The sequence below is a fragment of the Triturus cristatus genome, chromosome 4_1 (assembly GCF_964204655.1).
Source record: "Triturus cristatus chromosome 4_1, aTriCri1.1, whole genome shotgun sequence".
In the NCBI taxonomy this organism is placed as follows: domain Eukaryota; kingdom Metazoa; phylum Chordata; class Amphibia; order Caudata; family Salamandridae; genus Triturus; species Triturus cristatus.
The window spans coordinates 1258049184-1258075418 of record NC_140585.1 but is presented as its reverse complement, the minus strand read 5'-3'; the positions used below and the strand labels follow the sequence as shown (position 1 = coordinate 1258075418).

The 26235-nt window shown below is 42.6% G+C and overlaps 3 protein-coding genes and 1 long non-coding RNA gene across 5 annotated transcripts; all 4 read right to left on the bottom strand.

Moving 5' to 3' along the window:
- Window positions 1–51: 51 nt before the first annotated feature.
- Window positions 52–16376, bottom strand: LOC146856539 (uncharacterized). Its single transcript, XR_014981510.1, has 3 exons — window positions 16242–16376; window positions 2447–2679; window positions 52–412 (listed from the first exon to the last, which is right to left on the bottom strand). It is a non-coding gene; the product is annotated as an uncharacterized LOC146856539 (long non-coding RNA).
- HOXC4 (homeobox C4) lies at window positions 402–2167 on the bottom strand. The gene is made up of 2 exons (XM_085654725.1): window positions 1599–2167; window positions 402–1087 (listed from the first exon to the last, which is right to left on the bottom strand). The coding sequence occupies exons 1-2, from the start codon at window positions 2149–2151 to the stop codon at window positions 735–737; spliced, it is 906 nt and encodes a 301-aa protein (XP_085510851.1). The 5' UTR covers window positions 2152–2167; the 3' UTR covers window positions 402–734.
- A 2321-nt stretch (window positions 16377–18697) lies between the features above and the next one.
- On the bottom strand, window positions 18698–21978 carry HOXC5 (homeobox C5). The gene is made up of 2 exons (XM_085654730.1): window positions 20579–21978; window positions 18698–19818 (listed from the first exon to the last, which is right to left on the bottom strand). Exons 1-2 carry the CDS (start codon window positions 21039–21041, stop codon window positions 19604–19606), a joined length of 678 nt encoding a protein of 225 aa, XP_085510856.1. The 5' UTR covers window positions 21042–21978; the 3' UTR covers window positions 18698–19603.
- A 1358-nt stretch (window positions 21979–23336) lies between these two features.
- HOXC6 (homeobox C6) lies at window positions 23337–26205 on the bottom strand. Of its 2 annotated transcripts, none has more exons than XM_085654728.1 (2): window positions 25690–26205; window positions 23337–24415 (listed from the first exon to the last, which is right to left on the bottom strand). In XM_085654728.1, exons 1-2 carry the CDS (start codon window positions 26087–26089, stop codon window positions 24087–24089), a joined length of 729 nt encoding a protein of 242 aa, XP_085510854.1. In that variant the 5' UTR covers window positions 26090–26205; the 3' UTR covers window positions 23337–24086. The 2 variants fall into 2 exon arrangements, with proteins under 2 accessions (XP_085510854.1, XP_085510855.1); XM_085654729.1 differs by having other exon boundaries at window positions 23337–24391; window positions 25690–26200.
- Between the last annotated feature and the right edge of the window lie 30 nt (window positions 26206–26235).

The following is a 26235-nucleotide window of genomic DNA, read 5'->3' as shown; positions in this document are numbered from 1 at the left end:
CGAAGAGATAGACTAAAAACAAAAGCACCAAACTTGCTAAGAAGAAGAATTCACACCCACTGTTTTATTTAATACTGGCACTGTCACATATACACAAAAGTACTTTATTGCAATGTACATTGTTCTGACCAATTGATTAAAAAAATGAACACAGTTTACCCACAAGAAAAAACTAGCAACTAATTTAGACATTGCACTGTCTTAGAAACACATATACATATAGACTCTTTTTCCATCTCAAACTGAGACCAAGTGAACCTGTTAACACAGCAGCGTGCTTGGGGATCTTGATTTGTCGTGAGCTTTAAGCCTCTCACTTTATGTTCTATGTACGTTTTGAAAAAACACAAAAGATGTCATATCTCCATTTTGTCCTTCCATCTACAGGCAGCTCTTCCATGGTTTGCGTCTCCTAAAATATACAATAATAAAGCCAATAGTCTCTCAGATTTTCTTCATTTCGTCCTCAAAGACCCATTTCACTTTATGTTTTGTTCGTTTTTTACAAAATAAATAAAACCGCAAAAGGCGCAAAATAACTAATAAAAACACTGACAGAAATTCGGCTTGGCATCATGCTACATTCCATGCACTAAAGTCTTTTTGACGATGTGGCCAACAATACCTCTTTGTTGCACAAGAAGAAAACTACAAGAACCAAAATATATATATATATATATATATGTTTATATATTAAATTCTATAAATAAGCAGTCCTTTATTTGATCTCTGCTCTATAACCTAGTGATATCCTCCACTCGCTGGTCCTGCACTGAGCCCTGTGACAGTTCCTCGGCAGCAGCAGCAGCGTTTGCAGCCATAGCGCTGCTGGAAGGGGGGTTTGAGGGAGCGGTGGATCTCACTTTGGTGTTCGGCAGCCTGTGGTCTTTTTTCCACTTCATCCTCCTGTTCTGAAACCAGATTTTGATCTGTCTCTCCGAAAGGCACAGGGAGTGGGCAATTTCTATGCGCCTTCGCCGGGTAAGGTATCTGTTATAGTGAAATTCCTTTTCCAATTCCAAGACTTGCTGTCTTGTGTAAGCAGTCCGGGACCTCTTGGGCTCGCTCCCATTGTAATTGGGATTCACTGAGAGAGGGGGTGGGGAAAAGGGGAGAGACAGAGAGACAGAGAGGGGTGGAAATAAAGGGATATTGGGGCAGGAAAGGCACAGAGAGCGAGAGAAAAAGGCAAAAAGATTAGCGTACACAAAGAGCTGGGCCAGGAAAACTCAACCAAAATGGATTATAAAGAACGCGTGTCGGCTCAAGATTTTCTCTTCCATAACAAGAATGGGGTTTCCCTGAGCTGCAAATATTCTGAATTATTTATGTACCCCTCGCAAAGCTTTGGGAGGTTTTTTCCAGCCTTAAACCACACAGAACAGAATGAAGCACATGGCTGGGACTGCCCAGACTAGCCGGGCTATAAAATTTATGGTGGGTGTAATTACCCATTCGCAGTCGTAAATCCAGCTCAATTGTGCTAACCCAAAGACTCTCAGCTAGAAGGGGAGAGAGAGAGGGAGGCATGGCAGAGGGAGAAAGCTAGTGAGGAACCACAGAAGGAGGTAGGGGGGACACACAAAAAAGTTGCCTACCAGTACTGACGTGTATTTTTTTCATCCAGGGGTACACTATGGGCTGTTTGGAGGCTGTGCCGTTGGAGTGGTCCTGGATGGAGGCTGGGGGGACTGGAGAAGGGGTAGTGGAATCGCTGCCGGAGAGAGGAGGCGGTGGCGGCGGAGGAGGCTGATCGCAGAGCTGGGTTTTCTCTGCCAGGAGGTGGCTTCCGGGGGGCTGTCCATGTCCCCGTGTGTGCGCTGCTGCCGGGTTTCCTGGCCCCGGGATACTGGCACAGCTGTACTGCCTCTCTGGGTAGACCGGCGGGTACAGGTCCTGTTGGTGATGGTGATGCGGGAATCCCGGCTCCCTGGTCCGGCTGTAGTACTCCGGGCTGTGCTCTGGGATGTAGTTATTTTGCGAATATTCCTCGCATGGAGGAAATTTCGGATCGATGTAGTTAGAGTCCATCAAATACGAGCTCATGGTCATTAATTTCTGGAGTGGAAAATAATTTTTCTCGCTTTGTCGTTTTTCTGCTCCATAAAGCCCTCCTACTAGCTGGCGACCCCGTAAAGTTACTTTCACCATGTGACTGCCCTGGCCAATCACAGCAAGCAGAACAGTCTCCGGATAAGGAACCAAAAAAAAAAAGCGTTTTCAAAATATAAGACAATGTGTTTGTTTGTGATCTTACAGACGAGCGGGTTCTCTACCTGACACACCATCCAGTGGGGGTAATAGTAAAACCTGACAAATATATACATATATATAAAAAAAGCAATATATTTGCAGTGAAGTATTTTATTTGATGGTGTAGGCGGAATAGAGATTACAGCATCAGCACATTATTTTTACATAGTCCGCCCCAACGTTCCACACTCACCCCTTTACTTCCACGTCCGGAACCCACAGCCTCAGAGGAAGTCCTGGGTGCTTGCGTGTCTGTTGCTGCTTGATTTGGGGTGGGAGGTGTGATCGGTTCACCACCCGGGCGAAGGAGAAGAAAAACAAACTGTTGTTTCGACCGAGACATCGAGAAGATCTTACCCTAGATATGATTTTTAGAATAAACAGGTGTGCCTCCAGCTTGCCTCCGGTTAGGCACACTTAGGTTATCTGCAAAAGGCCAGCAGGTAAATACCACTGTCAGACACACTTGGTACTCGCCATTCCACGGTGCACGTGCTTTTTGCTGTAGAGATACCACTGAAGAGAAGATTAGTATATATTTTACAGAATTGGACATTTAAATGAAAAACAGGCTTACCATAAGGGGGAATACATTCCACAAGCTTACAGGCGTAGACCACACCACACTACACTGTATGAAGTGTCTTAGCTGTCAGGTCGAATGTGTGTTGCTAACCCATGAGAATTCATGGTTACAATTGGTATTTTACCAAATAGGCTTATTGGATGTCAATGTTATGTAAGACAGTGCTTTTTCAGCCCATGCAGCCCCATGATTTCTCCGTATAGTTTGTTTATATCCCTGTTCTATGACTCCCCCCCCCCCCCACACACACACAGTTGCTTTGCACTCTTTCTGCCGCCTGACTGCCTCTGCACGATCTTCCTGGGGTCACCAAATAACAAGTCAAGGGACTTCCTCAAGTTGCTCCATAAACTGCATAAAACACGTGCTCGAGGGAGTTCTTTCAGTATAGGCCATAAGACAGCAGAGCTGTCCTGGACAAAACACTGAGGATCAATTGGTTATATTTCATTTGCCAAAAATTGATAAATTATGGACACATTTCGAAGCAGTTAGTGCAATTAAATGGATTATCTACAGCTCCCATTAAATGCTGCACGAGGAGGAATGAGACCCGATTGCTCCCATGTTCTGCTTGATAACAATTATACTTGAGGATAGTAGCTTGCAGGCCATTGCAGTATTTTATTTCATAACAATAAAACTGACACATAAAGTTAGATGTTTATGCTTTATTTATTAGACCAAATGTGCCAGCGGTGTTAGAGGCTTTTGGCTCGTTGTAGCAGCTTTTATGGGGCTGTAAAACGTCGTAAATCAGTCACTCGTAATGGCTGAGGCTCTTTGTAGTAACTGTGTTTTTTTTTCTACTTGCGGCGTCTGTTGTTACTTCTTTCCAGGAAAGTGAAATACAAGTTATTCTATGACATTTCAACCCACGGCCTCAAAGTTGAGCTCTCTCTGTCTATGTTATGCTTTATTTATTTCATAGCTGTTTCTGTGAATCTTGCCTTCTCTTGGCTGAAGCACCTGATAACATTATTAACACTAGAAACACATTCGGGAGTTCATTATGGGCATTTTGTACGAAAGTACTTGGGGGAGGGGACTAGGGATGAAAACAACTTTGCTAGACTTAGTCATCGTCCATGTACCCCCTTAGAGACGAGTGTGTGGCTCTCAAATATCCACACAAATTCGATTCTCCAGGGTGGACATACTCGACTTGTTTGAAGTCTGAAAAACCTTGGATAACTAGCCAAAGCACGACATTTACAGCGGTAGAGTTTACGAAGAACAGAGGTTTCAGGGAGTGGGCTCGAGAGGGAGCTGTTGAGGGTGGGTGGGTAAGTTTGCTACTTATGCGTTTAACTAGTTAATGAAAATCTCTGCTTTGCAGAATAAAATGGCCAACCTTTAGTATTTACATGTGATAGGGTTACTTAGTAGGAGAGTAGGTGTGGTTCTAAAGCGATGACAGGACCTGTGAAGTTAACACCGCCACAGCAGATCATTGTGTGTTTTGTAGCTTGACGAACTATATGGAAAATTTAAAAATACAAATTCCACCAATGGAAAATTTAAAAATACAAATTCCACCAACCAGCCAACTAAGCATTGTCGAGAAGACGGGGGCATTTACTTGAAGCAAAATAATGTGACACAGACGTCTATGACGCGCAGGTTGTTTTTTCTATGGGAAATGTCCATTAAACCCCAGTAGTGCTAGAGTCATTCTCATTTAGTGGAGCGTGTTGTCTTCTTCCATCTACCTATGTGCGCGCGCACACACACAAAACACGTTTTTGGTTGTCTCGTGTATACATACCTCTTTGAATACTACAGGGATTGCAATATTTGCTTAAAACGTATGTGCCTATATGTCCAATGCATTTCTTGGTTTGCTTGTTTCTTCTGCCCTGCCTTAAAAAAAAATAATCAAAATCGATCTACTTGTAAGGAAAGATAGTATGTCCCAAGACAAAACACTATATTTTTCTTAATGTGATGCCACAGAATGTCGTCTGACTCAAAGAAGCTATTTCACTTCCACTTCCAAACTTCGTGTCAGGCAATCTTCCAAATGCCATTAGGCTTTGTAATAAAACCAAGCATGAGGCTAATAATCGAAGGTTTGTTTTAGGATGCAGCCTTATTTGAGATAAAAATAATTCAGAGGCCTATCAGTTTTATAAGGAGGTAATCGAATTCTGACTATATTCTAGTTAGCTTTGTCTATTCTTTTCTCCTTGCAACATCTCAGTTAAAGCAGTCAGCTAGCTCATTTTTGCAATGAAAATGAAACAAGTATGTAAGAGTTTATGAGTAAATGTGCATTATTTTACTTAGCTGTTAAACTTGTTTAGCTCGTGAAAGTTTCAACTATTTCACCACCCATATTTAAGGAGGATGACGCCTGCGATATATTGATCAAAGTGGCTCTATGATAAACAGGCGATTCCCTTCGCAGTCATTACATATGATGCAGAACAATCTGAATAAAAGGCAGAGCGACACCCCTCCTCGCCTCTCCTTTGGAAAAATAAACAATATTGCAGTTAAAGTAGCACAGCGGAGTATGCAGCATATATGAATTCACTGCTCAAACTTGGTGGCTTTTATTTTCTGTATTCTAGTTTTGCCGTGAAGGAAAACGTTGGGAGTTTCTGTGGGTGCCGAGCCTGCACAATTTTTAGCACGAAGTCCTTCTGGCTGTTCAGCAGAATACGTGCTATTGTCCCCTGGGTTCATTGTGGGCCCTATTACCATATTGACCGTTGGGTAACCCGCACCTCGAGTCATTAGCAATCTGTGCAGTGGCGAAAAAAATGAACTACCTTTGTACTGGCAGTTTAGGTTTCCCATTGTTTTGAAGGGGACGGGATGGTTCGCATTCACACCGTCCCTCAATTAGACATATCTAACTAGACGTTTATCCAGAATCCACTTCGAAATCTTAATTCAATGATTCAAATAAAAGCGTCTGTGCGTTAAAACGATTCCTGCTATTTCACGTTTCCCTGCTACTGCGAGGTCACGGCTTCCTTCTGGATATTTGGCTACAAATGTAAGGGCCCACCTTACTATCCTTATGCACATATAATTTAAAAATACCCAAATAAGTGATTGTTTTTTCTTTAAATCTTTTGTTAATAAGATTATCCATCCCTCTAAAATGATTTGAAACCAGAGCACGCTCCCGCACAATTCAGCCAATCCATTTATTTTAGCTACTCATTAATTTCACAACGACTGGGAATATATCTTACATGTTCTTATTTGTTTGTTAGTAGCAAGCGTAGTTTTTTTTCTCCTGTGGTTGAACCCAATTTTCTTCAGATCTGGCTTTAAGTGCCTTTTTAAAAGTGGACGCATTTTCATATTGGTTAGACGGCGTGACCTGAATTTCACCTCGCCTGTTTGACTGCCTCCAATAGGTCACTGCCAAAGAATTATTGATGGTGAAACTCCATTGAAATTTGTCTCCGTGCAAATGGCCTTTAGATCTCCTAGCTAGTTCAATAACTAGTTATAATGTAGAAGGGGAAAAATGAAGCCCAGAGGCGAACTAATTTGATGGTTCATTTTTATGCTGGAAAAATTGTTGTTTTTTCACTCTTTCTCGCGCTCTCTTTTTCTCTCTTCGTCTCCTTCTTTTAAAAAATACCTGGTTCGCTGCAGAAACCCCTTCAGCACTAGCAGATCCAATCTATATTACACTTTTGTTTCATATATTTCCTGACAATCGAGCCACAGTTCGTGAACTCTTGAAGAATGAATTTTCACTGACCCCCAAACTCTAAATTTCATGTTGGTTGGAAACAATATAACTTAACATTTGTTTGTAGCAATTTAAAAATCTAAAAACACTCTAGAATAATTGGATACTGTCCAATTTAGGATTAACCATACGTTTTTTCCACACTCAATGCTCGTTGAAATTATTTTATTTCAGTGAAGTTAAACCGGTTGTATGTAGTGTTTTCTAAGCATCACTGTTTGCGCACAATTGGGATCAGTACTTGATTAACGTCCTATATATGTTATAACGTTTGCTGTGAAACGTACTGATAAGCTGTTTAATGCGCTTAGTCTATGGCGAAAGAGTTGTGCCAGTCATAGTTATAATGCACCGTATGGGGATGCTATCTGTGCGTGTGAGTTTACCTCTATTGCACGCGTGTATGTGTAGACACAACCACCACACTCGTGGCATTCATATGTGTGTGTGTGTGAGAGAGAGAGAGAGAGAGAGATAGAGAGCGAGCGAGCTCGGTGGTGTTTTCATTACCCAGGAAATTGTACACTCCGTAAATATGCTGCTAAAACATTTCTGTTATTGCCAATATTGTTAAGGACGCCAACAATCATGCGCCTTATTTACGAATTATTTTCGAACTGTCTTGTTTATCAAAGCAAAACACATCTAACCTGAATCATTACATGTTTTCAGAGTCAAGGGGTATCCGGGATATGTTTTGGGGAAAGCCAGGCAAGTTTTGTCCATTCCCCTGTTCTACCCTTGTCAGACCGGTCCTGGCCCTTAGGGACACTTCAGTAGTGCGGTTTTTAGACAGAAATTGGCCTTAGATCTGTTAAGAGACTGACTTCTTGTACCAACTCTGTGGAAAACATCACGAATGCTTGTGGATGCCATATAGACGGAGCCTGGTATGCTGATATTAAATCAGAATCCTCTGTCTGGTCCACCATCGCGATGACTGCGCTGACCAGCCAGTGAACTCCACGGTTGAGCCACCATCACACTGGCAGCGGACCAGGGACAGAGGAACGCCTTGGCCAGTGCCGGCCCAGTGTTGCTGCTGGCGCATATTCAGTCCCGTGCGAGCGCTGTGGCCAACACCTACCAGATCAGGAGCAAAAAAGTGACTGCCGCAGACTCTACCTTCACATTTAGGTGCCTGCGACTTTACAGCTCGAAAGAAGGCAAGCACACTTGCAAATAACTGCAGGGCTTTTTAGAAGTTACCAATGGCAGTCATGTTCCTGCGCTAGGAAGATTAGAAAGCACGCGCATTCTAGGCCGTGTCTCGGTATTGACGTACCGGACAATTAAAAATCTATTGGGAGCTCGCTCTCTCTGGGGGGAGGCAAAGTAAGTAAAAAACGATGTATTCTTAAACGAGGCAGCGCAGACAAGGCTATGCTACTGCGTTCTTCGAGCAGTCTTATCTTTACCGCTTCCCATGGGTTAAACTCCAGTGCCTTTGGTAATGATACCTCTGCAGTATATATGTTTATACTGATAAGTGGTGAAATCGATAGCTGAATGTTACTGAAACGGCGCATAAATCAATTTCGCTGATCGTGTTTAAAGCCTCTTTTGATCTTGCAAGTGGCCCAGCAATGTTGTGTCTGTTTATAAGCAACGCCATCTCTACTCTGAAGGGCTCAGATTCCCATAAACAGGGTTTCATCAAGCTGGCAGATCAAGAGGAGAGATGACTCCCATGAGCTGTGAAACCCAGCGGCCTCGTTTTCCCGCTTAACTGGAGGCAGAGAAGCATGTTGTCCCCCTTCATACAATAGGGCTACCGTCTCCCTTTCACCGTTTTCAAGGTTTCCACGTTTTATTGCATGCAGTGATTTCCAAACCAGTTTCCAGCTCTCAAGCAGTGCTTCTTCGAAACTGGCGTTTATGAAAATTATAATCTAATATGTATTGGTATTGCTTTTCATAAAAACGGATCTTTTAATAGAGTTTTTAGATATATTTGTAATTCATTTGTTATGTGTTCCTAAAGCATCAATGCAGGGCGTGCGAGCTGCAACGCACTGAGACCAAGTATTCATAGACTGGACATTAAGGAAACGGCATAATATAGGATTTTCGTATAGTGCTAGCATTGTTTGCTACAAAATACATCTCTCTCTGATTAAATGTAAATAAAGGAAACTTTGTGTTGCACGTTGTTGTGCCCGTGTTCTTTGGGTATTTGAGTGTTTGCCCCTCATTGTATTTGTCTTTCTTCCCACCCCCACTAGTGCTTGAGAACTTTTCTGGTGCACACACTCTTTTTTTCTGATGGTTACCTATCACTATGGTATGGGTCCCTAAAGTAGTCTACCAAGTAATGTTTTCCATCTTCCGAAAGACAAAATAGTAAGTACAGGTAGTTGTCATCGTTAAACGGCAGGCAACTGCTTACAATTGTAATTTGATCCATGTGAAATTGCTTTTGATTAGGATCCTACGTGCATTTCGGACTGCAGCTGCCATTAGTCAAACCACAAAAAGAAAAAGAATAAACTGAATGCAGTACACTGTAGTTGAGCAATCAAAACACTGGGTCAAAACACACAAAAACATGCCTAGGGCATTTAGAGATAAGGGACAAGTATGCTACCGAAGAAAGGTGCAAAAACGCCTTTTGTGGGCCCTGGATATGCTTTGATCTCACCCGCGAGGACTGCGGTCGACAGGCAGCGAAGAAAGAAGTCTTGCTACCAGCAAGCATTCGTCAGAACACGACACTAGAGTGCATAAACCTGGTGGCTCTACAGCTCAAAATGTGGTCTCAGTGTTACTGTTATATAACATAATTGCAAATACTGCTGTACCCCCAACGAGTCAGGGGTGAGGATCCCATGCAGTAGTTTAATTTCCCCAAAATACGATTTCATTGTCTGGTTTTGAAAGCAAATCGTATCCTGGACGACTTCTAGTCAAAGAGGGAACTGAAGAAAAGTAAGTCTTGTCGCGCATGGCATTCCAAATCCAGAGGACGGTACAGAGGCCTTTATGAACGTTGCAGTGTCTGCCTCAACAGTACTTCGCAGAGGTGTAGAAATCCTTCCTGGATCAAGCGGCAGAATTCATGCCACTATGGACACATCAGACTTGTGAAAGGTGACTGGTCCCCTGAGCGTCTTTTATGGTGGTGTAAACACACGGGGATCTTGCTGCAATGCCTAGTGTGTGCAAGAGGTGTGAAGTGGACGATTGGTCCGAGAGACTCTTTCCTAGATGTTTTTAACTGTAATGAAGATGTATGGGGGAGGTACATGTATTTGGGCCTATGCTTTCCACTTTGGCATACAATAACACTAGTGTGGCGATGTTAAGTGCAGAAAACATCTTTCTGAAATACAGGATATATTTGGTGACCTGTCCTAATATGTCATTTTTCTTCCCCGTTTTCTTCCAAATTATGCAAAGAAACGAACTTGTTGTCAACAGCAAAACGATCATGTTGTTCAGTCTTAAATTTGTCAGTGCAAGGGGCATCCTTATCCATCTTTTAAGAAACAGTAGCACTGTGTGAATGGGTGAGGCTGGCTTTGTGAGATGCATAACATATTACTTCTCAATGGTACGTACATTTGAGATAACTATTAATTGCAGTACTCACAAAAACCTTTGGACGTTGAAGAATCTTAAGCACAAGAATGTATATTGCAATAAAAAAAATTGATTGGTTCGTTCATTTTAGCTTCAACGTTCCATTGAGGATTTACACTGGGCAATGTACAGACCGATGTTTAGTATGGGGTTAGGGACTGGAATATCCAAATTAATATATCTTTTTTCTTGTCCTCTTGAGGTGCCCTTTGGAAATTCACAGCCATTGAGAAAGCACATTTCTGGAATTTACAACATTTGAGCAAACAGACAAGCGCTTCCTGTGATTACAGAAGATCAAACCAGGCTCCAAGCTGCGTTTATGGCCTCCACACCCCGCTCTGGCAGGAAGGGCAGCCTGCCATAAAACTGCAGCCAGCCTTCATCTCTGGGGTGGGGGTGACGGGAATGTGAAGCTATCAGCTGCTCCATGTGACTGTAACTAGAAACAAGGGCAGAAGTCAACATAAGAAGATGGCTTACTGATAGCACTCGGAATCCTGCCTGTGCAAAAATCCCCACTGCAAAGAAGACAACGCGTGTCTAAAGGAGCTGGATGCTATTATCAAGAGAATAATTTGCACAGCATTCTCTATTTAAGCAGAAGTTCTCAGTTGTGCTAAACGTGTCATTTAATCGCGTAGGCTTTACTACCTACTACTATTAATGTCCTCAGGATAATTTAGAGGTATGAGAAGGGGTGGGGCGAGGCTATCTTAGCTACACTTTGTTTTGATGGCATTCTATCAAGTAAGTAAATTTAAAGGTGCTGTCGCTTTTTCAAAATAACCGTCATGTAGCTTCTTCCAAGGGCTACCCGCACATATTATTCTACCTATGTATTTAGATGGTACTAACTTCGAGGGATTTATGTTATGGACTTTCTTGTTTGATTGCATTCTAAGATAGTAATGCGTTGTGTCCATTAAGTGCGCATTTGTATATGTTATGTGCATATGTCGGAAAAGTATTAGAGGGAGGACTTCCATTTTTTTCTTGATTACATCGATGGATCACTTGGCTTGATTACATTTCTGATTCCAAGTCCAAGAAGAATTAGTTCACAAAGGAAATTCATACGCTGACAGCAGGCGTTTGCGTTTTTCTGTTGCTTTTCTTTTTTTTGTGTGACATAAGAACCAAGTGCAATACTCATTTTGAAATAAACCCAGACCCAATCAGCAACAACGCCCTTACTGTTTTCAGGGAGATCTAAATGAAATCCAAATGGCTATTGCACAAAAACACTGAGCTTTGGAGTTTGTTATAGAGATGTTTTCCAATTTCCGAAAACTGATTGAATACTCGTTACAATAATTGTATTTTAAGCGAATTTCTTGGTTCGTTGGCAAATAGCTGAGTGGCTATAACACGAACGTGCCAGCTGGGTGTGCACTCACCATCAAGAGATGAGGTACTGTAAAAGGATAAAAGACGCATGCCCCAGCTCACCCTTTGAAGGACTCAGATAACCTCCCTTGGAACGTTTCACTAAGACTGACCCCCCCCCCCCCCCCCCCTGAAGTGTTGGGCGTGTGCTCCGCGGCACGCCATCCAGATAGCAACACAGCCAAGGATAAGCTGCATTCACACCTGGCGTGGCCTGCTCTTCTCTCCCGCCTGTGTCCGCTGGCCAAGGCCCCCTGCAAGCCTTCCAATAGCAGTAGCAGGGGTGCTGAATGATCATTTGAAACAATAAAATATAAACGAACTATTGGGAGCAGCACAAGAACTGCTAGGCTGCGTTTGTTACAGCGCATCTTCGTTCTAAATTCTGTGAATGTGTATCTTTACAGGCTACTGCATGGCCAGTATGGGGTGGTGTACTTTACTGCGAGTTATTTTGTTTGAGTATGTAGCCCTTTGCCGCTCTGACTTTTTAACTGTACACGCATATCGTCATCTCTGGATTGCCTTTCGTACAGAACGCTTAACACATGCATGTACATTTCCTCCTTTAAATGTGAACCGATACCACAGTGGGCCGTTATTTTATTTCCTGCCATTTTCTATGATTCTTTAATGCGACATGAGAAGAAGACAAGTTTTTTTAACCGGCAGTTGGTAGTTTATGACACGAAACTTGACGCCAGACTGGGCAAGTGGATTCGGGTCCCATATCGAAAAAAATCAACGTCGGGTTTTGTAGACATTACCCCCAAGCCAGCAAAACACAGCAATGTCTCCTAAAGAGTACAGTGACTATAAACTAACATGAACGTCGCTCCCCTTTCCCAACGGTGTATATGTTGGAAGGCTCGGAACTCGCACCACCAGATTCTTTCAAGTTAGGGGAAATGAAGTATTCACCACAAAGCCTCGATTGGCAATCATGGTCTGTTCTGCAACAGAAAACACACTTGGCACAATATCATCTTGTACCGTGGCTCTAAGGAGGGGCATTAGTTGAGAGCGTCTTATCCCAGGTACATAGACTGTATTTCCTATAATTACAGTACAAAGACCATCGACGGGTATGCTGGACTGGTACACTAAACAAGTACAAAGACTGCTGTGTCTAAACATACAATTATCCTGTCAAGTTTACCAATTCCGCAGCATTCCAATTACCATCTATGGTCTCTCACCCCCAGTCCCATCGTAAAAAAAATAAGCTTAGAAAGAAAGAATAACTCAGTAATGAGAGCTTAAGAGGCCCACAGGCAGGTTTCACACAGAAGAGTTACATGCAGTGAGGGCGCCATTTTGAATTGTAGTGATGTAACCAATGACCTGTATCACACACTGTTGAGTTGCTGTAGCTTGCTGTGCCAGAAATGAACGAGGCCTTATTAATGCCTCACTCGTAGACATCATTACCATTGCAAATTGTTATTTTATGGTGTCATATGAACGATCTTGACATGATTATTTTTAAAGAGTACAGTGGGTTGCCGACCGACCGTCCTTATTCCCTTTATTTACTTTCGCACCGTCATTCCCCCCCAGAGGTAAAATATTTAGGTCTTGGGGAGCGGCACTTCTTTGATAGGTAATAAGGTAAAGTTAAGGTGTAATTGCCGTCCGATTCCAGCAATTGCCTGCTGTACTCGTAGGTAGAGCTGGCAGTAATGCTGGCAATTTGCTTGTACTATCAGATCGTTCTGCTGAAGAATCCGATTTGCATTTGCCTCTTTTTATTTTCGTTCAGTGCAATTGTCGCTTTAGGAGTGGTCTGAAAGAGCCTGCACCACTTCCAAATCCACTCCTAAATTGCCAGGCATTGGTGTTTTTCACGTGATTTGGTCATGTTCACCAGAGGAAATATAATCGTGCAAGATCGAAATGCAAATATTTGCACCTGATGGCATCACTGGCAAAGTAGCCAGCAAAAAGTTTGGCGGAGTTTTGGGAACCTCCGAGCATGGTGGAATTAGGGCTTTGCACATAGATGGCGGCTACCTTGAACTAACCATAAACACTACTCAGTCTTTTTTATCAAGAATGCCAGCGTCTCTGGAGCACGTCCAGTCTGTGCTGCTAGTACAACAGCAGTTTCGATGCTTATGATATCGGTGCCCTTGTCTGCGAAATTATAATCGCTAACGTATAACAGAGAGCATGGATCACGCCGGGGAATATTTTACACGATCAAAAACAAAATGTGTTCTAAAGATTTAATTATGGCCCTGGTATATTTCTATTTTGATGCATTTCTCTATCCTACAGAGAAGGTGGCAGGAGGGGTAAATCTGCACTTGTCGAATAAAAGTGCTTTGTGTAGAAGAGATTCTGATGCCACTTATACCTGCCAAAACCTTTTAATTGCATGGTTATGGCGAAAACAAACAGTTCTAAGTTTTTTTGTGTATACGTTATGTCTTCGCTTTCTATAATCTTGCCTACATAGTTTCCAGATTTACGTTTATAATTGTGACCCTACAAGCAAATCCGATCTGAGTGCCCTAACTCACCATCGACTTTCCCGGCCGAGCAGACCCGAAGTGAAGCCCCGTCCCTTCTCCAACTCGCTTCTCCTGCCTCCCGAGTGCACCTCTCGACAAAATCAACCGTCTATGAACTGAGTCTGAACTTTTGAACTTATACTGACGCCGTTCATGTAACAGTCTGCATTGTTCACAAGGTCAACCAAAGCCCGTGGGGGGCGGGGGAGCTAGGATCGCAGCATAAAAAAACTCTTCAAAGTCTAATTTACTGAGTAACAAGCAGCTATGACTTTCCATGGCGTATTTGCATCGAAAGCATCAACTCCTACCTGGTCCCGTACTGATGAGTAACAAACGTCTCGTGGCCTTTGTGGGGTGCAAAAGCTGAGTAACTGCATCGTGCTGCTGTGCGCTGTGTAACTTGTACAACACAACCCGTCAAGAAGTGCGTTTTATCATTCCCTTGCAATAATGTCCAATTCACTGTGTCTAAATAAATCAACATTACAACATTGTATAAGTCTTTGTATGTGTCCGTGTTTAATGCGCCTTTTAGCAGTGCCCGGGTACCTGCACTCCCAAAAGGAAAGGACAGTGAGCCTGGAGTTGTACGGAAATAGATTATAAACCCATACTTTCTGGCATGCTCTACACGGAAGGAGAAACCGGAAGAAGCACCGATTCATGTTACATTCATCCCCATGGACTGTTTTTTTTCCAGTTGGGATTGCAACACCAGTGCCCAGGAGGAGCCTATCGCCTGAGCTCACTGTTATTTAAGAAATTCCACCTAAGCAAAAGATTAGAATATGCCACTTAAGAAGACGATAACAGTACATGCTCGAATTGTGTTGGGTTTTGCAAGTTTTAATAATTCCAAAATTCTGAGGTGGGTGCTCTTTTAACCTATCTACCGTGAGCTAAGGGATCATACATAAAGAATTGGGCCCCTTCTGACTTGTCCGATGCGTGGACCTACACTACTTACTGACATGCTACTGCCAAAAGTGTTTTCTGTGCTTGCGACGGTAAGCGCATGTGTTACAGTTATGGTTTTGTTGAGTAGCTGCATGGTCAACAGGAAGTAACTTCCCCTTCAACCAAATCCCCCCCCAAAAGCACAAGTACAAATGGGTACCAGAGGCTTTACATCTTGGTGACATGAGAGGCCATAGCCATTCAAATGACAACACATACTTTGAAAGGGGGTGTTTTTCAAGACGTGCATTACCAGTGTCCACTACTCCTGTAAAAGACCCAGTAGTTCTTTCTGCTTGACCATTTCATGACTTTGAAATAACACACTGCTGTTTCGGAGAATGCTTAGCTGTATGTGGTGTTAATGATTTTAATTTTTTTAAGGTACACGTTCCTGCTGTCTATATATTTGATAGTCTGAAGTGAGAGTTTAAACTCAGTGTGAAAGCTGCGCATTAAAACATGACCTCCAGAACAACGCTTCTGCATACCTCTCAGTCAAAAAAAGTAACTTGTGTATGTAAGAGGGTGGGGTTTAGTGCAGGATGACTAAAGAGAAAGGGGAGGGGCGTGCGAGCCCATACCTGTCTGGAAAAGTGGTTAAATACCTCAGTTTAAACAAGTTTTCTGCGGTCAACTGTTTAGACAATTTTCTCTCCCTTTTGCACAGTGCACACCTGTCAGCGGAGCTGGCGGCTCCTGCATACAGTGCACATTAAACCTCCATGCACGTTTGATATCAAGGTCCCACCTCCGAGCACATCCTCGACTAACCAGGGACAAGTGACTCCTCATATTTTTTAAAGCAGCGACTGTCAGAAAAACTCAAGCCACTGGACTCATTACCTTTTGACAACGTTCACGTTACCTTTGCTTCTCCCGAGGGCTTGTGGCTACCCCGTTGCACATGCTTAGGGCCCAGCATTTGACGAACAAGACAACGTTTTTTGGGAGTTAAAGATGTAGGCAGAAATCCGCATGGGGTTTTATCCAACTTTTAGAAACTCGAGCAACGAATACTGTTTTGAGATAAGTCTTATTTACGAAAATACCAAACAAAATCTGCGTTTATATTAATTTCAGTCAAGCTCGAGAGAGAACCTTTACACTGCACTCTTTCCTCTGAGTAACTCACATCCTACGATGTGCAGTTTAATGCCCCTTCTCCTGCCCTCGGTAATTACTGTTACAAACATAAAATTTCACACAGAGCGAGAATAAGCAAGGGACTTACTGAGGCCGCCCGGACTGCATGTGAGACGCTGTGTCCTGTGCTACAGCATGCGAGGTAATCCAAACTAGCTGCTGTGACCCAGTGTCCTAGCGTTAAAGCGCCCTAGCAGCTGCGTCCGCGGACAGTTAAGATTATATATGATGTAAATATATTGTGGGATTGTCAGCTTCCCCAAACCATAAAACTTACTTTAATGACACCACGTGTTTCAGCACAGCCACTCAGCGCTCTTGCTTAGGGCAATTCACATAAATAACCTTCCAAACTTTTTAACTGCTAAATTCGGCATAGGAGCCTAGGGTATTTGGCCTTATGGTCTCAGTTAAACTTAAAGCCTCTTCTTTAAAGTGCTGGAGCTGTTAGAAAAAATACAAATGAGATGGCCTTTTTGCTCAGTTTATTTTTATTTTTTCTTTCGACTTTGATTTTACAGTGCATCCTTGTCAGAGGGGAAGGTAAGTCTTTTCTTTCTTTGCGGGTATATAGTCAAATGGAAGGGTGGGTAATGCGTTAATGGAGATAGATGCAAAGGGAAAAGACCCTGCGCACACTTTGGGAATTACATGCAACAGGAATTGAAGAGAGGGCGGATTTCTAATCTACTTTCTTGCAAGGTATACTTTCGATTCAGCCTGTTTGCGATCATCTAAAATGAATAGTATCAGAATGACGTATGGCTTGCTTGCTGTGATAAAGGGTGCGAGCGATTTGGCACAGGAGAGTAGCCAGTGCCGTTGGCATTATATAATCGAGGCGCCTGTTTCTATCTAATGCCCGCTCCACCTAATTATCAAAAGTTTAGCTGGGCACAGAAAGTTGAACTACTCCTGCATGCAGAGAGGGACGTGGCACTAACGCCCACAGTCTGTGACAAGCCTTTTTTGTACTATGACATATGATTTTAAAAGGTAGACCTCTGCCTTCAGTGAGCATTTATTTAAGCCGTGATGCGTTTGTTTCAGTTTACTTTGCAAAAAACGGAGAGGAGCACACAATATCGCGTTAGAACCAATAGGAGTGAGGGAATAACCTTTCACGTAATTCACGTTCTGTAAATGATAACTAATTATCAAGTCTTTTACTAACACAGATGGGTTAAATTATTAGCCATTTAGGAACTAAAAGAAGGTAGATGATACAATTTCGCTTAAAGTACCATTTTCTTAATTGAGTAACAAATATCAAAACAATTGCTGAATATTTCGAATGCAAGTAAAAGACAAAGCTAAACCCCAAACCGAACATCACCCACAGTGTGATGGCTTCGACTGCACGCTCAATTTAAGCGACCTGTGTCTTTTTAATTTTCAGGGTTCGTTTTTTCGTGGTTCTGTAGTGTTAAAAAGTCTCTAGTGTGAAGGTGCCATGTGACCTTTAAACTCTCCTTAGTGCCCCCCTACCATCACCACACACACACACACCAACTTTTGTTCTCCTCTCGAGGAAATCGTGCCTTTGTTCAGCGAGGTGTAAAAGGAAACGCTATAAAGTTTTATGGGCCCAGTGGCCTTTCTTTTACACATTTGTTGTCTACTGTAAACAGATTTAAGCTAGATCTGAAAGAGCCAACTGGGATGTGGACTTTCAGCGAACATTTGGGCCGAAATTTACACATGGAATGAAATGCACCAATGACAGCATATTGTGTATAGGGTTTATTTACCTTCTCACAGATATTTCTGGAGCCTTAGGAGAAATCACTAAAATAAAATGATGTTATGATAAATGCTTTTCCAAATATAGCCCCTGCTAGGCACCACTGCGCACTACCACTTCTATGTACACCTAGAGTGCTCTCACTACAAGTGAATTTCTTCCCACTCATGATTGCTTAAAGACTGGAGCAAATCCCTTGGCCCAATCTACAAGACGGTCTTGGTCGCGGGGCCCTGTGCTAAAAATATGCAGTCCGCTTACCTTTGAGTGGCATATGCTTGTTGCCTATGAAGCGTGTCCCAGCATTGTGAATGGATTTTTATATTTCCAGGAGCAAGAATAGATGTTACTATGCAATACAGGTTGAATCTTCTGGGTGATTTCACTTCCCTACACTCGTTTATTTAAGGCTGCCATAGTCAAACAAGTTGCGGGTTGGGAAGGGCCTACCGAGCCTTGCAAGCATCATCTAAATTTAGCAGACTAAGGTCACACACCCTTGGACATTACACTGTATTAATACGAGTGCTTGGCAGTGTTCAGAGGGATAGTAATTGTTCAAAGTTCCAACCTACCCCCTCAATCAGGATATTGTTGGAAGCATTTCCAGATTTATATCGATAAAGCAGAATTCTGATTTCTTTTAAAAAATACGTTTTACACCTTTATATTTGGGACTCTTTACTATATATTCAATATGAGAAAATATATATGTTTCATGGTCTGTCACGTAAGAAACTCAACAATAAATATATGGACTCCATTAATGGGGAAAGACTAAAAATGACTATACTCAAAACAAAAATGTACAAATTAGTTTATATATACTTTAGTAACATTTCATTTACTCTACATATAATAACTCAAAACAAATAAATTACATGTGAAAAACATTTCTGTGCACCCTTTCCAACACTGCCTCCTTAGTTTTCACAGTTGCTCTCTCCCAGTCCACTAAATAATTGGTCAGCTAGACAAAGGGAGAATGTACAGACAGTATAACGTCCTATCAATCTGGCACTCTTAAGACGTTAAGTGTAGCTATAGTCTATTATTTTGCCTTCAAAAGGGAACGTATACCACAATCACTTCATATGGCCACATAAGTGCATCAGGAAACGACTGGTCGAGGTAACCTATTAAACTTTACAGCAGAGGCTGGCGTTGTTAGTTCCACGACTTCAAACTATAATAATAATAATGTAATAATGTCAACCAACTTTGTATACAGAGTTGGTAATATTGTTTCTCTGTTGTGTCTCAAAAGTGGTTACCTACGCTTCGCATTGTCCTATGTCTCACAATAAAGACCGGCATTCGTGTCCCAAGAGGGGGCGCATCAGATTAGCATACTGACCAAGAGAAGGAACTCTGTGTGACCCCAGACAGATTGCCCTGTTCCAGACGGGAGGCAAGCTGCCCCCAGCGCAGTGGATGCTGCTGGAGGGCTCCCTCTGCGTTTTTAAAAGAACTTTATTATAGCCTAAGACATTGATTTGTAACCAAATAATTATTATACATTACATTTTGCAAAAAGCTAAGGATTTCGGACTTTTTAAATAAGAAGTCAAAGATGCGTTCCTTTAACTGCACCGTGTCTCAAACAAACCCTCTCACCCAAAACACTGCCTCCCCCCTCCCGCAAAAAAGGAAACAGTTTTAGTGGGTACATCCATTGGGGAGCGGCACAAATGTCTCTGCGCTCTTTAGAGGGAGTCCTTCATTTTAAGTTTGGAATCCTTTTTCCATTTCATCCGGCGGTTCTGAAACCAAATCTTGATTTGTCGCTCGTTCAGGCAGAGGTTGTTGGCGATCTCAATGCGCCTCCGGCGAGTGAGATATCTATTAAAATGAAACTCCTTCTCCAGCTCCAAGGTCTGGTAGCGCGTGTAGCTGGTCCGGGATCGCTTTCCGTCTGTTTCTGTAACGGGCAAAAGGCGCACCGTTTAAAAAAAAACACACTGATTGAAGTTTGTTTCAATTTAAAGGCAACATACAAAAGAAACTGATGTGTGTGATTTTATTTCCATATCTCCACATGGAAGGTCTAGCAACAATATTTTCAACACAGCGTCTGGCCAACGTCGAATATTAAAGACGCAGAAGCTTTGAAATGCAAACGAACGGCAATATAGCGAAGTATTTGCTGGAACTGACTTCAGAATCCCCCTTCTACCCTGCGCTATAAATAAATATTATAACACATAAATATACTTTAAAAAAAAGATGAAGGTACTTGCTTATTTACACGTTCATTCTGCTTAGAAAAAAAGATTTTTCATTAAAAAAAAAATCAGACTAACCACTGTACAGAATAAAAACATGCCTACACATTTTAAAAACATGCATTTACAACATGTCTGCTCTATAGTGCTTTTACAATATCACCAGTTTACAAAAAAACACTTTATCAAAAGTTATTTCCCCTTCCAAATCCCTCTTAAAACTATAAAAATAGAATGGAAATATTGTCTTTTCTACACGTTTTGTTTCTATGATCCAATTATGCTATCATAAATTTGGGTGTCTATAGCCTCTAAGCCGTTTAGTGGACAGTTTTACGAGCAATTGATGCCTTAGTCGTAAAATTTACGACCTCAGTTTTTTTTTATTATTTGCCCGTATGGCCTATAAAGCGGAGGCAAAGCCCTGTGAAAGAAAATCAAAAAGTGAAAGTTTACCATGACTCATGTGTAGTTTGGTCATCCAGGGATAGATCTGAGGAGGCTGCTGCTGCTGCTGTGGCAGTTGTTGTCCTTGTTGTTGGGTTGTTGGTACCGCTTCGGTTTTTATCTCCCCTGTGTCCTCAGCTCGGTTCTCCAGCGTGCTGCTCCCAGATTTCTGGCTGTAAATCCCAGGGTTCAAAGGACTCTGATCTGCTCTGCCTACGGGGTGCCCCGAAGACCCCATGACTGTGCAGGAGGGTCGGTCAGGCACGGCTCTGGGGGTGGCAGGGACGTCCAGCCCGCTCAGAGAGTTGGACGGAGAAGACGAAGGGAAGGAAAGGCTCAAATCAAGCCCACTGTAGCAATACCTGGACGGCTGAACATCAGAAACTGATCCATAATTCCCGTAGTTTTGCATTGCATATGCAGGAACATTTGGACTTTGCTTATAGTACGAATTTGCTACGTAAGAACTCATCCTTACTGGTTGTTATTGTTGATTTTTTTTGCACCCTTTGATTAAGCTTGATTTGTGGCCCTTTGAAGTTCAGGGGTTTTGTTCTCTAAAGTGCAGAATTTATAGGTGGAGATTCCTCTTTCTTTATTCTATGGGCTGTGCCCAAATATGGGATGTTTAAATAGAAGCACGTGATTTTGTTGGCCAGTCATAAATTTGGCTTGATGACCCCAGGAGGTTATTGATGGAAGCCTGTGAAACGTATCTTGATATGTTGGCAGAGCAAACTGAAGGCCCCTTGTAGGAAAAAAACAGTGAATCTCGAGACAACGAGTCCAGAGCGTCACCTGGTGTTGGCAGTGGAGAATTACAGCTTCCAGAACGGGGCTATCTACCCCTTGAGTGATGCAACAGTCTGGAGGGTATATATGAGGATCCTGGACTCAGTAGTGATTATTAGGTTAACATAGAGGCTTCGGTGCTACAACCTTTCTTATTTGGTGCTAGTATTGCCCCTTATTCGAATGAGAACAGTGCCATGTATCTGCACATATGAGGACTGGCGGAATGTGGACGAACGGACAGGCACAAAATACAGACGTCGAAATAGGAAGCTAATAGAGAATAGAAGATATATAACTAAACAGTTAACTACTATGAAGAGACATACTGAGCGTTGTTGCGCCTCACGCTGTTTATTTCATACTACACGCACACATGCACACAATTACCACTTACATGTAAATACCTCGTTCATTGTCTCCATGTGTGGATACATACACGCATACATTTGCACACCTCTCTCTCCCCTCTAATATTTCTTCTACTTCATGTATAATAGTAATATCATAGAGTGGATGAAATAATGTAGCAAATCATCTCTATTTGTCCGCTCCCTGACACATCAAGTAATTCCGATTTCAAATCTTTCCGACAAAAGCTTATAAATGGGCTTCTTGTGTCGTATTTGAGGAGAGGTATCTATGTGCCCGTGTGTCTATCACGAGCTATATACATGTAAGAGGCGCACTCCTTTGTATAAGGCTTCCTTACAAGCTATTTTTGCAGCCATGCTAAGGTTGCATTATTGACACTTTATTACATTTTGTGATGTGCGAAACGGAATAGTCTGCTGTAGTGTATAACAGTTGACGCAGACTACGTACAGAGCAAGACCTACACGGCTGAAAGTAAACATTGTTTGCTGCTAATATAAAATACTGTGGTGCAAGATGCAACTTACTCTGCCAATTACCACCAGACATTTTACATCTACAATACGAAATTGTGTGAAATTACAGTGTATTTATGGATGTAATCCTATAACCCACGTTACACTGTATGCTATAGCTTTCCATTGTCGTGATCAGAGTATGATGGAAATCCTTCAAGGGTTTCCAATTTCTGGAAAATGTCGGTGTATGTTGCGGTCTTTTACTTTGCCTCTATCCCAACATATTATTTGAAAGGATCGAAAGATGTTTACCTTGTCCGATTTTTACTGGGGAGGAGAGGTTGGTTGGGGAGAATCCCGCGGCCGCACACCGCACACCATCAGCATCATTGGGTCTGTCTATTTGTGTCGTTTCGCAATAGAGCCTGGTTGACTGGGTTCCCTTTGTTCACCTTTGAATGTAGTAATACACGTATTCATCAGTTTAGAGGAAAGGGCAATACACCGGTATGGTGAGAGTCGCCCCTGATGTTGACCTTATCACGGTTATTTTACTTGAATATTGTGTTTTTAGAGCCTTTATATAACTTATTATTCCCCAGTATCACTATATATATATATATATATATATATATATATATATATATATATGTAAACACACGCATACATATGCCGTTGAGGTTGTGCCCTTAACCCCTGGTGAGTTCAGTATTTTTTTTCCAATGTACTGGTGATTGCTTACATTGTTCTGTGACGGGGTGGAGTAGATTACCTGCCTAGTCTGAGTTTTATGACAGTGCTTCAAAGACTCACGAGGCGTCTTATCTGAACCTTAATCACATCTGGTGCATATCTGAAATCAGGCAGCCACTTTCCATGTAGATAACAAGCGGTGCTTTTGTGGAAGTATCTTCACTTTGGAAAGTCAGTTATTTCGGTGATGGGACGCGGATTACACGGCTTCAAAGAGCGCACGTCCTTTAAGACACATGGAATATGCTGAGTCAAAGGTTAAGAATTTGAGGGGAAATTTGAGTTGACAGATAAATGAGGGTTGACGGTATACCTAAGTTGTATTAACCAAGAAACCAATCTTGTGAATTCATCCATAAATATGCATAAAATAGGCAATCATATCATCATTAAAAATAATATCAAGTTTATTAAATACTGAACAATCAATAAGTCCTTTGGACGTTACCTTTATACAGAGTAAGTGAAACACAAAGTTTTGATCTAACACTAGGAATCTGCATTCACGTGATACTCCTCCCACAATAATACAGAGAACTAAACCATAAATATAAATACGGATAAGCACCACATACAGCTAAGATGGGACACGGTAGAAACTGTCACAGTTTTGTCAATACGCAGGGTGATTCGAGTGTCATTTACACACAATGAGGCTAGTCTTGAGAAAATGCGATATTTTCGTGGCCTCAACTTTCAAGAAGAGTGAACGGAGGGTGTGGCTGGTCAAACCGGGTATGTGCATTGGTGTGGCAGTAGGTAGCATGTAGTCTTGGTGCGCCACCCCAAGCTCATCCCAAAACAAACAGGCACAGTCATTTGCAGGGCTATCCCCTTTGTATGGTGTTTTCAGGCGATGAATTTAGTATATACATAGTTTGATTTGCTCTGGAACACAGTCTCTTCATTCATAGTTCGGAAAACAGAAGAAAAAAAGCAATGTCAGTCAAAGGACACGTGGAGATGGCAGTCCAATATAAACTGGAGCACAGTGAGGTGGGAGTTTGTCCTTTGGAAGCCATGGCTGGCTCTAATGTTCTGTTCGGTGGTTGTAAGATGCCCATCCATATTCATTGTGCCAGTGATAAATGCCGCTGGGGTGCAGGCAGGGGCCAGAGCCGGGAGCCTTCCCCTCCAGTTCACTCCTTCTGTTGTTCCTCCTCTGTCTCCTCTTCCTTCTCCTTGCCCTCGGCCAGGCTGTCGGAGGCGGCCCCGGTGCCTCCGGACAGCGTGGAAGTCAGGTTGCTCTCCTTCTTCCACTTCATTCGCCGGTTCTGGAACCAGATCTTGATCTGCCGCTCGGTCAGGCACAGCGCGTTGGCGATCTCGATCCTCCTGCGCCGGGTCAAGTAGCGGTTGAAGTGGAACTCCTTCTCCAACTCCAGGGTCTGGTAGCGCGAGTAGATCTGGCGCCCCCTTCTCCGGTCCGTGCCATAGCCCACGCCTAGAGATTCAGAAACAAGACAAACTGGACAACATTAGTGAAAATCATGTTTTTTGCCAACGCTATTCTTTTGCCTAGAGTCAATGTTAGACCCCCATTTACCCAACACAACACTTAACAAAACAAATACAGAACCCCCCCCCCCTCCTCAGAAACACATTTAAAGTCTGCCATCACAGAAGCAGAGCCCACAAGCCTTATTTAAGCTCTACAAAAGAACTGCAAACCAAAATGCAACCCAAAAACAGAAACAACGCACCTATTAATCAGTGTACACAAAATCTCGCGAATAAATGCACCTCTATAGAAAGAAGCAGTCCACTCGGACTGTATGCAGCTCTTGGTTCCCTCCTCCAACATGTACACAGCAGCGAAGTTACCACACAGGAAACACGCCTGTTTACCTCTCCCCAACGCAAAAAATATGCAACTAAGAAAAAAACTCTGATCTACACTCACAAATCAGACGATATCCATAACAAAGGAACTTTAATAAAACGTTACACGCATGAAGCACAACATAATATCGTCACAAAATAAGGAAAATACACAACTTTCCCACAAGACTTTATATCTGTTGTACCAGATCTCATAACATGCACAGACTCCGAGCCATAAACACGCAGTGATACTTTGCCACTAACTAATATACGTATGTACTATCATGGCCCCCTGAAGCTCTGGGCACCCAACATTAGTGGTGTGAAACAAATCACACAACCTGCGAGCCATATGTGCTAAGTTATAGCGTTAATATATCGCGTAAACCCACCCTTTACTGTGATTAACTTAAACGTTTCATGGTTAGCACCGCAAAAGGTGAACACAGAAAGGATCGGTCGCTTTGTAAAATGTGTTTCTATCTTCCCAGGCTAAGCTTCAAAATCTCACCCTCGAAAGGTGCAAAATGTAAACACTGCTATTTTTCCTCGGGTACCTATCGTCTCAGCTTGTGAAACTTATCTCCCTTGCCCTTTCAAAAAGTCTTATGCAAGCCAGATATCCTCCCACAAAATATTAAATAACATATCAAAACCTGGAGGAACGTTATTCGGTATACTATTCAAAATTAGTAAACTGTTTCAATGAGAAATAACATAGAAAACTATGTTTGCTTGCAACAACTTAACAAAAAAAGGCCTATAGCGCCAACTGTGAAAGGAGGCAGCCTTTATGGCTTTTATGGGGCCATAAAAAGGAGCCGAGCCTGTTCTGCGAGGGAGAGATGGTCGTAAAGATGATTCCGTTTATTTAATTTATATCTCCGAGCTGTAAAGAGGGGGAGAAAAAAGACTCACCACTGTGGGAATTCATGCGCTGCATCCAGGGGTAGATCTGAATGCTGGTCTTCTGCTCCTGGACACTGGCCCTGCTTTGGTCGCTGCTAAAATCCTGGGCAATTGAGGTCTGTGTGTTGTGTCCCATCGCATTCTGCCGGCAGCTAGAAAGCATGTCCTTGTCCTGGTAGAAGGCGTTAGACCCGTACTCATAGGGGCCGCGGCCGGAGCTGAACACCACATTATCTTGCGGTGAGTAGAACGGAGACGAGTAGATCCTGTTCTGAGCCACGGCTGCTCCATAAGTCGAAAAATGCCTGACGGGGTCATAGGCAGATGAATTCAGGGCCACGTTGGGCAGCACCTCCTGCCCACTGGCTAGATGGCAGGATAAAGACGGGTTGGTGAAGTAGGAATTCATATCGAACCCCCTTTTACCTGCCGCTAGGATTTCTTTAATATTTATTTCTGTCTCCACTTTGTAGCCTGATCTAGATTGTTATAGGGACGGCTCCACTCCGGGACAGACAAAATGACAAAGTCAGCTGACCTGCCTAGAGCCAATAG